The 13135-nt window shown below is 39.5% G+C and overlaps 1 protein-coding gene across 5 annotated transcripts in view; it reads right to left on the bottom strand.

Annotated features, from left to right (window-relative positions):
- The window catches only part of VPS35L (VPS35 endosomal protein sorting factor like), a 138056-nt gene that overhangs the window by 42696 nt on the left and 82225 nt on the right, over positions 1-13135 (bottom strand). For all 5 annotated transcript variants that reach the window (XR_003032540.2, XM_005224756.5, XM_059881382.1 and 2 more), the window contains 4 exons: positions 6686-6771; positions 5490-5570; positions 3483-3546; positions 946-1044 (listed from right to left, as the gene is read on the bottom strand). Coding sequence is in view for 4 of the 5 variants with exons in the window: in XM_005224756.5 (XP_005224813.1) it covers positions 946-1044; positions 3483-3546; positions 5490-5570; positions 6686-6771 (330 nt within the window). In the remaining variant the exon portion in view is untranslated. The remainder of the gene's footprint in view (positions 1-945; positions 1045-3482; positions 3547-5489; positions 5571-6685; positions 6772-13135) is intronic.

The raw sequence follows: 13135 nt of genomic DNA, 5'->3' as shown, positions 1-13135 counted from the left end.
ATATTAAAAAGTCATTTTCCTTAAATTTACATGAAGCAACTCAAGAGCCTTGGGGAATCTTTTCACAACAATTAAAAGTTTGGACCTATGGTTCCCAAAATGTGTACCATGTCACCCCAGGGTGTTACAGGAAAATCAGAGGGGCATCCCACGTTTTGGACAACCACAGAAGGACTCAACTGTTGAACACTATGCAAAGCTCTTGTGTACGGTAGCTCACAGACATGGTATCTTCCTTGCAGTGATGGCATATCTTTGCAAAACTGGGTTTTTAGCAACTGCTATGACAAAAAGTACTGTGCAAACATTAATGTAGGGGGAAAAAAATCTATCTGGAACAGGAAATTGGGTAGTGGTGTCCCATCTGATTTCAAGGTTTGAGAAGTCAAGCAATGCCTAGAGGTACATATACTTCATTAGTAAGTAATTATGATGATTTTAAACGGAATGCAAATATATACTATTTTTCTTTCAATTTACATCAAGTATTGGTTCAGAGAGCAAGCTGTTAGAGCACAAATTCTTAAGTTGCTTGAACCTAATTTCTTAGTAAACAGAATTGTTCTCTTCCTTTTTGCCTAAGGGCATCCTAAAAAGTTACTGCAAGGCACTGTGAACCAAGAAAACTGGGACTCTGGTTAGGCAACACGGAATTCCAACTAGATTAATTTCTGTAACTAAATAATCACTACAACTCACTCAGCTCTTTGCTGTTGACATGCAGGAGTGAGAATATGCAAATTTCAGAGAAAAAGAGGCCAATGAAACCACTCTAAGGCTCAAGCAAAGTTGTAGATTTTATTAACCTTTGAGAAAACATCTTTCATGCCTTGGGAACAGAAGCAATATGGGGCCAGAAGAATCTCAGATTAAAACTGGTGTGTGGCCTATCAATGATCAATAAACATGTATTGAGAGAATAAATGAATGAGTGAAAATCCTTACGTGAATCAACTGCACAAGAACAGGTTCCAGATTGCAAAACATTGACCTGGCCTCAACATAAAAACTCAGCTGTTGTTCAAAATCACGGCCAAAGGATACCTAGAATCAAGGAATAAGAAGTGACAATGTTATCTCTAGGCAGCTGTAAGCACACAATTGGAAAAGTTCCTCTGGAGTTTTGTGGGGACAGGGGAGGTGCTGCGATGACAAGACACCAAAAATTCCACAGATATAGATAGGTGGTATCTCAAGGGTATGTAAGCAAACACACATCTGTGAACTGGAAATACAACTCTAACCAGATGTTACATTACCTTACCCAGCATACAGCGGAAATGTTACTACTACCACCTCATCTTCATGACATGGCCATTGGAGCAGAACATAAAAAGACCAAAGGGTATAAAACAGAATCTCAAAATGCAAAGAGGATTTCCTAGGCTAGAAGGAAACCACTGGAAAGGAAATTGTGGCATTTTGGGTGTCAGCTGCAGCCTTTTCACATAGATTTGGCGACTGGGAGTCATTTGTCAGAGGGATTCTCTAATAAGGGCCACACATTTCTGCTTCATGATGGGGATTCCAACCTTTAGCAGCTCACTGGTGGCTGCTGGAGCCATTGATGGATGTTAATCCACCATTAAAAACTTCTTCTTCTCCTATTTCTTCAAATTTATGAACAGCTGGTTGGAAGGACAAACTTTACTGCTACAACAATCATTTTTGTCCAGAAGAGGTTTAAAGTCATAATTTCCACTACAGCTATCAAGTTTCACATCTTATTTTCTCATATTCTTTCCCATTAAAACTTGTTGGTTTTCAGACAAACCCATAAAAGGATAAATATCACAAGAGCAGCATATAAATTAAGGGAACAAGAGAGGCACCTAGTATCAATCATAGGTACATTTCCTAACATGGGAATTAAAAGGCTTATCCTGAATTTTCATCAAAATTGGTATTTTACCATAGTTAAATCAACCTCTGTAACTGAATGAGTCACGTTTTTCAAGGTGATTTTCAAAGTGACCTACTTATTTTCATCTCAGTCAGCTTTTGTCTTGACATTTCTAACAGGAGATACTGGCTGAAGTGGGTATTTTAGTTTCGTGCACCAAGATTTAAGGCAAAGGTTGTTCTGGCTAGGATGGAAAGGTGGTTGTTCCTGATGAAACCTGCAACAATGCTGCCCACTTCGCTCGTCCCTCCCCAGTGTCCCTGTGGACTCTTCCCAGCCGGAGGTGGGTCTGCTTTCCCTCCCCTCCAGACAGCTGGCCCTGGGACTTGCTTTGACTAACAGAATGAAGCAGGAGGCAGCACTGGTCACTGTGTGATTTTTAAACCTCCAAAGGCCCGGCAGCTTCTGATTCTGCCCTCACCAGGCAAAAGCCCAGACGTGAGCAAATGTTGAGAGAATGGTGGAGAGAAAGAGGTCCCATGACTGAGAAATGAGCTGCCCCAGTCAACAGCCAGCACTAAGACCCCAAACACATGCTCAAGACTGTCCTGGATCCTCCAGCCCCAGTTCTGCCACACTTCTGACATCACAAGGAGAGGCCTGGTTACCCAGTCAACCCAAAGACTTGTAAGAATAAAACATTGTCATGTTAAGCCACTAAGTCTGGGATGAGTTGTCGTGTAGCGCTGAGTAACGAGGATGAATGGAGAGTGGACACCTGACATTTCACCCTCACCCACTCCCCAAATCGTTTTCAGCAGCATCTGAAGAGCAGCACATCAGGTGCTTCAGGAAGCCCCTTCTCCACGGGTCCCCCAGTAGCCTACAGCTTAGAATTCTGGGCTCTCACTTTCGTGGCCCAGGTTCAATCCCGGGTCAGGGAACTGAGGATTCTGCAAGCCATATGGCACAGCCAAAAAATGTAACAATAATTTAAAAAATACAAATGAAAGAATTTAAATTGGCTTCACTGAAAAAAGAAAAAGAGGAGGCCTCTTCTCCCACTCTGGGTCCCCATGGTTTGGCCGCCCAGGGGAGCCTGTCTCCCTGGCCTGGCCGGTGTGTTCCTTCCTTCTCACAGCAGCAATCTGCTCAGGGACGAGCCAGTGGCCCAAATTACTCCAAAGACTCAGCCCTAGAACTTCTGCTGGAGCTCTTCCTGCTGCACTGCAGAACTGGAAGGAATGGAAACCCGGGGCTCTCGTGGGGAGCAAGCCTGCCTGGGAGGGATGCCAGGAGAGAAGAGCCATGAGCCAAAGACACACACAGCAGTTCTTGATGACACTACAGAGACCCCAAGTCCAGCTGCTCCTTCCGAGAGGTCCACCCCTGGACTTTATGTCACATCAGCCAGTCCCCCTCCCACCGTCCCCTTTTTATTTTTTCCTTAAGCCAGTTTGTCTTGGCTCTTCTTGCCCCCAGGGGAGTGCTGGCTAATATAAGTTGTTTTCTAATTTCATCTTATCTCCATAAAAATGAAAAGCACCAGGGAACATAATGTTAACTGCTTTCACCAGAGGAAGGATAAACAATTACATCACATTTCTAAGTACACTGAAACTTCTTCCCCAATACTTACCATTTTTATAAATCCATTAATCAAATATGCCAGCATTCTTTTCTCATCTTCAAGAGTGAGTGCACTAAAATCAATAATTGTACATAATTGACATTGAGGTAATAAAGTTTCCAAAGGAAAAAATAAATGAGAAATAAGTAATTTAACAGGTAAGAACATTCTGCATTTTCTAGATTTAAAAAACTTCCATATTTGTGTTTCTTTTGATGAAAATATGTAACCTAAATTAACATAATTTAAATGTGTTCCTCATCTCTCTTAGAGACACTGTTCTCAAGATATATTCATTAATAGCAAAAGAGAAGGTAATTCTCCCTTCTTTGGAATTTGGATAGCAAAGTTCAACTTCAAATTTTGTATTCCAGAGAACTTTCATTCAACAGTTTACTATAAAAAGGTTTAAATGTAGCAAAGTTGAAAATTATATAGTCAACACCAATACACCCTACTATTATCTTATCATTTTATAATATTTGCTTTATCACATAACTCTCCATTCCACCCTCCACTCATCAATCTACCTTATTCTGGAAATATAGCTTAAAGTAAACCACAGATCTCAGCTGCTTCGGTTTGATAGCAAAGTTAGTATAAATATAAATGAGAAAATGTCAAGTCCTTATAGTTTTGATAATATATGTGAAGGTTTATAAATGGTTTCCCAAATTTATTTTTTTTTTAATTTAAGAGTCAAAGACAAAGGTTCTTGTTCTAAAACAAGTCTGTATTGGCAAAATCAGCATTCTGTCCTCCAATATGCAACGTCCCCTTCATTCTTTGAGACTACATTTCCCAAAGCTCCTTTGAGGCTACAAGAAGCCACATGACACTTCCGGCCAATGGGATGCGAATGCAAGTGATGTACAAAGCCTCCCAAACCGTGTCCCTAAAAGGAAGCTGCTGTCCTCTGATGCCTGCAGGCTGCACCATGAATGTGGCTGAGGTGCCATCTCTACCAGGAAGACAAGAACAACACCCTAGAGGGACAGGAGAGCTGGAGGACAAGAAACCTGGGCTCCTGGATGATGTTCCAGAGCAGAGCTACCCTACCCTGACCTTCTGGCTCCACTTCTCACAAGAGAAATACATCTGCTATTTTATTTAGGCCAAAAACACATGTCCTACTAATACAAGTACTTTCCTAAATGTCTTTTGGGTTTTTACGTATTTTTGTGCAACAAAAGTCTAGCAGTTCTACTTATTATGAAAACTCTTGATATTTTGATTTTGATAACTAACGAAGTTGAAAGCACAAGTCATGAAAATAAAGATTCTACAATTCAGGGGGAAAAAAATAAAACAAAAAAACTCAATTCATCTAGCTGATGGTTAAGTTCCAAAACAATTTTCTCAGTACTTGTAACAGTTTCCAGTGAATCAAGCTGCTGTGTTTAAAAATTCTTTAGGGATCAAAATTTCAGCCACAGAGAAGCAGGAGTTGCCTCAAGCACAGTCAAATGGAAACATGTAATGAAAAAGAAAAAAAAAAAAAAGAAATACATCAAACTAGAAAGCAAAGGAGATAATCTGGCTTTTGACCCAAAGGTAAGGCCGGTGACTAGGTCTGAGCCTCAAGTATACTGAACAAATAAGGTCCTTCATGTAAGGAATATATGCAACTTCATTTGAATTTCAAATAACTGGCTAATAATGAGAAAAAATTTAAAGGCTATGTTACTGGATGAGTGAACTCATTCTTATACTATCTGCTGCTCTCAGAAATCTCCAGGAGACACGTAGCATGAGTTCATTTGGATGAAACCAGCCTTTTCCTCCCAACAGAAATCCCTTTGTAAAAACATCTGCCATCTCATTTTCTCAGGAAGATTACCCTCAGTTCAGCCTCCCTCCTCCCCTGGATTGGAATGTCCTTGTTAACAAGAATCTTAATAGACCCCATAAAATAATATTATTGACAGCGGCCGCTTAAAGCAGTAATTCCCTAATGCACTATTATGTGGCATTAAGACTCAATCCAGGCTCGTTTCAGCCTTAAGCATGGCTTACTTCACAGAGTCGTGCATGGTCTTGCAAACGTGCAAAAGGGCGTTCAGAATCACGGGGTCCTTGGTGGGCTCCTGTTGATGCCTGGGAGACATTTGGGGATAAGAGTGAAAGTCATCTACACCAAGCACTAAAAGCATGGAATTAGTTCTCATCTACGGGACATATGTGAGAAGCAGTAAATTATCTGGTTGGCATCTAACATAGCTCAGCTCACCAGCAATGGGCAATGTTCTAGTTTTCTCTGAATTTTTCTTTAACTAACAAGTTTGCTCTTCTAACGTAACTTCTCCCAACAGCAAATCTGTGTTCTTACCATGTTTCTTGAACCCCTGAAGCTGTCTACAACTGTGTTAAGTGCAGACAAAATTATTAATTTAGTTTCTCAAAAGACAAGCTCTTACAACAAATCTTCATGAAAGTAAAGTAGGTATACTCATTTCAAGCATATGGAATTAGTCTTTTAGAAAGAAAATACAAGGAAAGCTTAAAACATATACTCAACTAACTTCTAACTCAATTTTCCAAACTCTGCTATTTGAGCTTCATTTTAACACACATTTTTTTTTTAATCATATCTACATACTTAATGTTTAAAGTCAGTTTAACTTTTAACTTAACCCTGTTCTAAAGAAAAATACATTAGAAGTCACTGATTAAACTAGTTATATATTATCTAATATACTTTAAAATAAATATACATTCTTAAAATAAAAGTTTCTCTTCCATGTACTATCAAAGTATTTCATGTACCACCAGCAATAGTTTTGGGAAAGAGATTTAATCAATAAAAGGAAAGGAATTAAACTGAAAACCTATCATAAATCTACACATTGAAGATAGAAATCTTTCAAGCTCTGGTATGAGAGAAGATAAGTATGACTATCTTAAAATCTTAAAACTCCCTAAATAAATAGTACATCAATAGATTGCTCCTTCCCAAAACTCACAGGAATGAGATACTGTGGGTGATGGTCAGCCCATCTAATATTTATATTTATTACTTTGTCTTCTTAAGAGCTAATTATAAACTTTTATCATGACTACTCCTTTTAATGTGGTTCTCCTCTCAATGTTATTTTAGGTATAAACACATCATTACATCATAGGGCCTCAAAGTGTATAAATTGATTTCTTATCAACAGGTTTCACAAGGGCAGTGGGAATCGAAGCTTCTGATTACTTTGTGCTATACTTACTTGATAAAAACTTCCATGATGCATTTGCAAACCTCCACCCGGACACTCTCTTTTTGGAACATGTCCAGAAATGGCAGAAATTTTTCCTAAAAAAAAAAAAGCACTCTACTTGCAATTTACACAAGTTACTAGAAGAGATTTATAGGTTACTTTTTCTTTGAAGGTCAAAACAGAGGAAGAGGAGTTTTTTTGTCTTTCTGAGGCAGGTCTAATCAGGACTCGTGGAAGCAAGGAGAAGACTCTGAGGTGTTTTTATTACTTTTTTTTCTAACATAACATGGGCCTTTTTTTGAAAAAAAGTTATTTATTTGTAAGTGAAGGATAATTGCTTTACAATAGCGTGTTGGTTTCTGCCATACATCAACACGAGTCAGGCACAGGTGCACCTGTGTCCTCTTAGACCTCTCTCTCACCTCCCAGCCCATCCCACCCTTCCAGTTGTCACAGAACACCAGCCATTTTAATCATTTCTTATTTTTTACACGCACACACTGCTTTATTTATTTATTCATTTTCGGCTACACTGGGTCTTGTTGCTGCACATGGGCTTTCTCTAGTTGTGGAAAGTGGGGAGCTACTCTTGAGCTGTGGAGTGCAGGCTTCTCATTGTGGTGGCTTCTCTTGCTGTGGAGTGCAGGCTTCATAGTCACAGCACCCAGGCTCAGTGGTTGCAACTTGCTGGCTCCAGGGCTTGGGCGTTCAGCAGTTGCAGTGTAGGAGCTCATTAGTTGCGGCTCGCAGGCCCTAGAGAATGCAGGCTTCAGTACTTGTGGCACATAGGCTCAGTAGTTGAAGCTAGAGGGCTCAAGTCAGTAATTGTGGCACACGGCTTAGCTGCTCTGTGGCACGTGGGATCATCCCGGACCAGGGATTGAACCTGTGTTCCCTGCACTGGCAGGTGGATTCTTAACCACTGTACCACCAGGGAAGTCCCAGACCCTGAGGTTTTTTAAAACTATTACTATTAAAATAAATTACATGTGCCCAGGGATCAGGGCTGGGACCAGTTACTATTTTGGTGAATCACCTGGGCAATCCTTTTTAAAAAATTATTTATTTATTCATTTTTGGTTGTGCTGCATTTTCATTGCTGCCATGGGCTTTCTCTAGTTGCAGAGAGCAGGAGCTACTCTTCGTTGCAGCGTAGAGGCTTCTCATTAAAGTGGCATCTCTTGTTGCGGAGAACAGGCTCTAGGTGTGCAGGCTTCAGTAGTTACAGCACAAGGGCTCAGCAGTTGTGGCACACAACTCAGGCTTCAGTTGCTTCGTGGCATGTGCTGTGGTCTAGGGATTGAACTTGTCTTCCCTGCACTGGTAGGCAGATGTTTATCCACTGTACAACCGGGGAAGTCCTGGAAAACCTTTAGGTAAGTATAAGCTCATAATGTTCATGGGGATGTCACAGCAAGAATACTTGCAGTGGGTTTGCCATTTCCTCCTCCAGTGAACCAATTCTGTCAGAACTCTTCACCATGACCTGTCCGTCTTGGGTGACCCTGCAGAGCATGGCTCATAGCTTCAGTGAGTTATGCAAGCCCCTTCACCATGACAAGGCTGTGATCCATGAAAGAGAACTAAAGAGCCTCTTGATGAGGGTGAAAGAGGGTAAAAACTGACTGAAAACTCAACATTCAAAAAACTAAGATCATGGCATCCAGTCCCATCACTTCATGACAAACAGAAGGACAAAAAGTGGAGGCAGTGACAGATTTTATTTTCTTTGGGCTCCAAAATCACTGCAGATGGTGACTGTAGCCATGAAATTAAAAGACACTTGCTCCTTGGAAGGAAAGCTATAAAACTCAGTGTATTAAAAGCAGAGACATCACTTTTTTGACAAAGGTCTGTCTAGTCAAAGCTATGGTTTTTCCGGTAGTCATGTATGGATGTAAGAGTTGGATTATAAAGAATGCTGACTGCTGAAGAATTGATGCTTTCAACTGTGGTGCTGGAGAAGACTCTTGAGATCCCTGAACAACAAACAGATCAAATCAGTCAATCAATCCTAAAGGAAATCAGCCCTGAATATTCATTGGAAGGACTGATGCTGAAGCTGAAGCTCCAATATTTTGGCCACCTGATGTGAAGAGCCGACTCACTGGAAAAGACCCTGATGCTGGGAAAGATTCAGGGCAGAAGAAGGGGGCAACAGAGGATGAGATGGTTGGATGGCATCACCGACTCAATGGACATGAATTTGAGCAAACTCCAAGAGACAGTGAAGGACAGAGGAGCCTGGCGTGCTGCAGTCCATGGGGTCGCAAAGAGTTGGACACAACTTAGTGACTGAACAGCAACAAAGCTCTTCTTAGTACCCGAAGGCAAGGCAGGCTTTTTACGATTGTACAGGGGAACAGAGAAAGCAGAGTCAGAGTTGTTCACACAGTGACTTCTGCATCCAGCCTCCACATTCAGTGCCGGTGTGACCTTAAGCACGGCTCTCCACCCCTTCTTGCATTAGTTTCATTTGTAAAGTGGGACTCATTTCTACCCTTGCTTCCCAGTGCTGGTCTAAAAATGACCTGAGGCAATGCAGAAAAGTAAATAGAAAAGATCAATGAAACCAAAAGCTGGTTCTTTGAAAAAGATAAACAAAACTGATAAACCTTTAGTCAGACTCATCAAAAAAAAAAAGTGGGGGAGAGTCTAAATCAATAAAATTAGGAATGAAGAAGTGAGGTTACAACCAACACCACAGAAATACAAAGGGCTGTAAGAGACTACTATAAGCAATTATATGCCGACATAATGGACAACCTAGAAGAAATGGAGAACTTCTTAGGAAGGTGCAATCTCCCAAGACCGAACCAGGAAGAAACAGAAATATGAATAGACCAATCACAAGCACTGAAACTGAATCTGTGATTAAGAAACTCCCAAAAAAGAAACGTCCAGGACCAGATGGGTTCACAGGTGAATTCTATCCACTATCTAGAGTAAAGCTAACATCTATCCTTCTGAAGCTATTCCAAAAAATTGCAAAGGAAGGAACACTTTCAAACTCATTCTATGAGGTCACCATCACCCTGATACCAAAACCAGACAAAGACACAACACATACAAAAAAATTACAGGCTAATATCACTGATTAACATAGATGCAAAAATCCTTAACAAAATACTAGCAAACCAAATCCAACAATACATTAAAAGGATCATACACCGTGAATCAAGTGAGAGTTACTCCAAGGATGCCAGGATTTTTCAGTATCTGCAAATCAATCAGTGTGATACACCACATTAACAAATGGAAAAATAAAACCCATACAATCATTTCAACAGATGAAGAAAAAGCTTTTGATAAAATTTACCATCCATTTATGATTAAAAAAAACTCTCCAGAAAGTGGGCAGAGGGAACCTACCTCAACCTAATAAAGGCTATGTATGACAAACGCACAGCTAACATCATACTCAACAGGGAAAAGCGAAAGTATTTCCTCTAAGTTCAGGAACAAAACAAGGATGTCCATTCTTGTCACTTCTATTCAACACAGTTTTGGAAGTCCTAACAGCAATCAGAAAAGGAAAAAGAAAAAAAAAAAGGAATCCAAACTGGGAAAGAAGCAAAACTGTCACTGTTTGTAGATGACACAATACTACAGAGAGAAAATCCTAAAGACACTGCAGAAAACTACTGGAGCTCATCGACGAATTTGGTAAAGTTGCAGGATAAAAAATTATACACAGAAATCTGTTGTATTTCTATACACAATGAAAGGTCAGAAAGAGAAATTAAGGAAACAATCTCATTTACCACTGCCATCAAAAAGAATAAAATACCTAGGAATAAACCTACCTAAGAAGGCAAAAGACTAGTACTCCAAAAACTATAAGATGCTAATGAAAGAAATCAAAAATGACACAAAAGAAAAGACAGGCCATGTTCTTGGACTGGAAGAATCATTATTGTCAGAATGACTATACTACCCAAGGCAACCAACAGACTCAATGCAATTTCTATCAAATTACCAAATTGCATTTTTCACTAGAACTAGAAACAAAAAAATTTTTAATTTGTATAGAAACACAAAAGGACCCCAGATAGCCAAAGCAATCTTGAGAAAGAAAAACAGAGCTGGAGGAAACAGGCTCCCTGACTTCAGACTATACACAAAGCTACAGTCATCAAAAAAGTATGGTTCTGGCACAAAGAAATACCGATCAATGGAACAGCATAGAAAGCCCAGAAATAAAGCCAAGCACATATGGTCAATTAATCTACAACAGAGAAGGCAATATACAATGGAGAAAAGACAGTCTCTTCAATAAGCAGTGCTGGGAAAACTGGACAGCTACATGTAAAAGAATGAAATTAGAACATCCTATTGATGCTTTTGAACAGTGGTGCTGGAGAAGACTCTTGAGAGTCCCTTGGACTGCAGAGATTAAACCAGTCAATCCTAAAGGAAATCAATCCTGAATATTCACTGGAAGAACTGATGCTGAAGCTCCAATACTTTGGTCACCTGATATGAAGAGCTGACTCATTAGAAAAGACCCTGATGCTGGGAAAGGCAGGAGGAGAAGGGGACAACAGAGGATAAGATGGTTGGATGGCATCACAGATGCAATGGACATGAGTTTGAGCAAGCTCTGGGAGTTGGTGATGGACAGGGAAGCTTGGCGAGCTGCAGTCCATGGGGTCACAGAGAATCGGACACTGAGCAACTGAACTGAAAACACTATACACACAAAAAAACTCCAAATCAATTAAAGACCTAAATGTAAGGCTAAGTACTATAAAATTCCTAGAGGAGAATACAGGCAGAACACTCTTTGACATAAATTGTAGCAATATCTTTTTGGATCTGTTTCCAGAGTAATGGAAATAAAAGCAAAAATAAACAAATGAGACCTAACTAAACTTAAAAGTTTTTGCACAGCAAAGAAACCATAGACAAAATGAAAAGACAACCTACAGAACGGGAGGAAATATTTGCAAACAATGCGACTGATAAGGGATTAATCTCCAAAATATACAAACAGCTCATACAGCTCAGCATCAAAAAACAAATAATCCAATTTAAAAATGGGCAGAAAATCTAAAAAGATATTTCTCTAAAGACATACAGATGGCCAAAACACACATGAAAAGATGTTCAACACTGCTAATTCTTAGAGAAATGCTAATCAAACTACAATGAGCCATCACCTCACAATGGTCAGAATGGCCATCATCAAAAAGCCTACAAATAATAAATGCTGGATAGAGTGTGGAGAAACAGGAACCCTCCTAAACTGTTGGGAATGTAAATTGGTACAGCCACGACAGAGAACAGTATGGAGGTTCCTTAAAAAACTAAAAATAAAACTACCATATAACCCAGCAATCCCACTGCTGGGCATATAACCTGAGAAAACCATAATTCAGAAAACACATGTACCCCAATATGTTCATTGCAGCACTACTTACAATACCCAAGAAATGGGGGCAATCTAAATGCCCATCAACAGATAAATGAATAAAGAAGAGGTGGTACATATATATAATGGAATATTTCAGCCATAAACAGGAATGACATAATGCCATTTGCAGCAACATGGATGGATCTAGAGATTGTCATACTGAGTGAAGTCAGCCAGACAGAGAAAGACAAATACTACTTGACATCACTTATACCTGGAATCTAAAAAAAGATAAAAATGAACTTATTTACAAACAGAAATAGACTCACAGAGAAAACAAACTATAGCTACCAAAGGGGAGGAGGTGAGAGGGATCAATTAGGAGTTTGGGATTAAAACATACACATTACTATATATAAAATAGATAACCAACAAGGATCTACTGTATAGCACATGGAACTCTGCTCAGTATTCTATAAGAAACTACATGGGAAAAGAAATCTGAAAAAGAATGAATATGTGTCTATGTGTAACTGAATCACTTTACCATACACCTGAAACTAACACAACACTGCAAACCAACTATATTTCAATTAAAAAAAATTATAAAAGCTCTAGCATAGGGCGTGGAGTGTGGCAAAAATCCAATAAATAACAATTTCTATTATTAAATAAACAAAAGCTTACAGCCCTGTGAGAGAACAGAAGCAGAAACAGGAAGAAGGAAGAGGGAAGCTGAAGGAAGGGCCAGAGAGTGTTACTGCAGAGAAGTATGTAACTAGATTGGTATGCACTAGACTGGTACGTACCCAGGGCACTGCAGCAAATGAAAAGGGTGTCACAGGATATTTTCAATTTCTAAGGAAATATAATAAATCTCAACTCTGTCAAGACACTGAGACAACTATAAGCTTGATATATTTCTGAGTTTCAACATTAAATTGTATGATAAAAAGTAGATACAATGCAAAAAAAAAAAATCAATGTTCAGTTTAGTTCCAAGGTTTCAGAAGTTGTATGATACCCAGTAGGCACACACATCCCATAGAAAGTCATGAATGAAATAAAAACAATATTTTTCTATCAGTCTATGCCCATTATTT

Source organism: Bos taurus, chromosome 25 (genome assembly GCF_002263795.3).
Source record: "Bos taurus isolate L1 Dominette 01449 registration number 42190680 breed Hereford chromosome 25, ARS-UCD2.0, whole genome shotgun sequence".
Classification (NCBI taxonomy): Eukaryota; Metazoa; Chordata; class Mammalia; order Artiodactyla; family Bovidae; genus Bos; species Bos taurus.
This window is presented reverse-complemented; position numbering and strand designations above follow the sequence as displayed.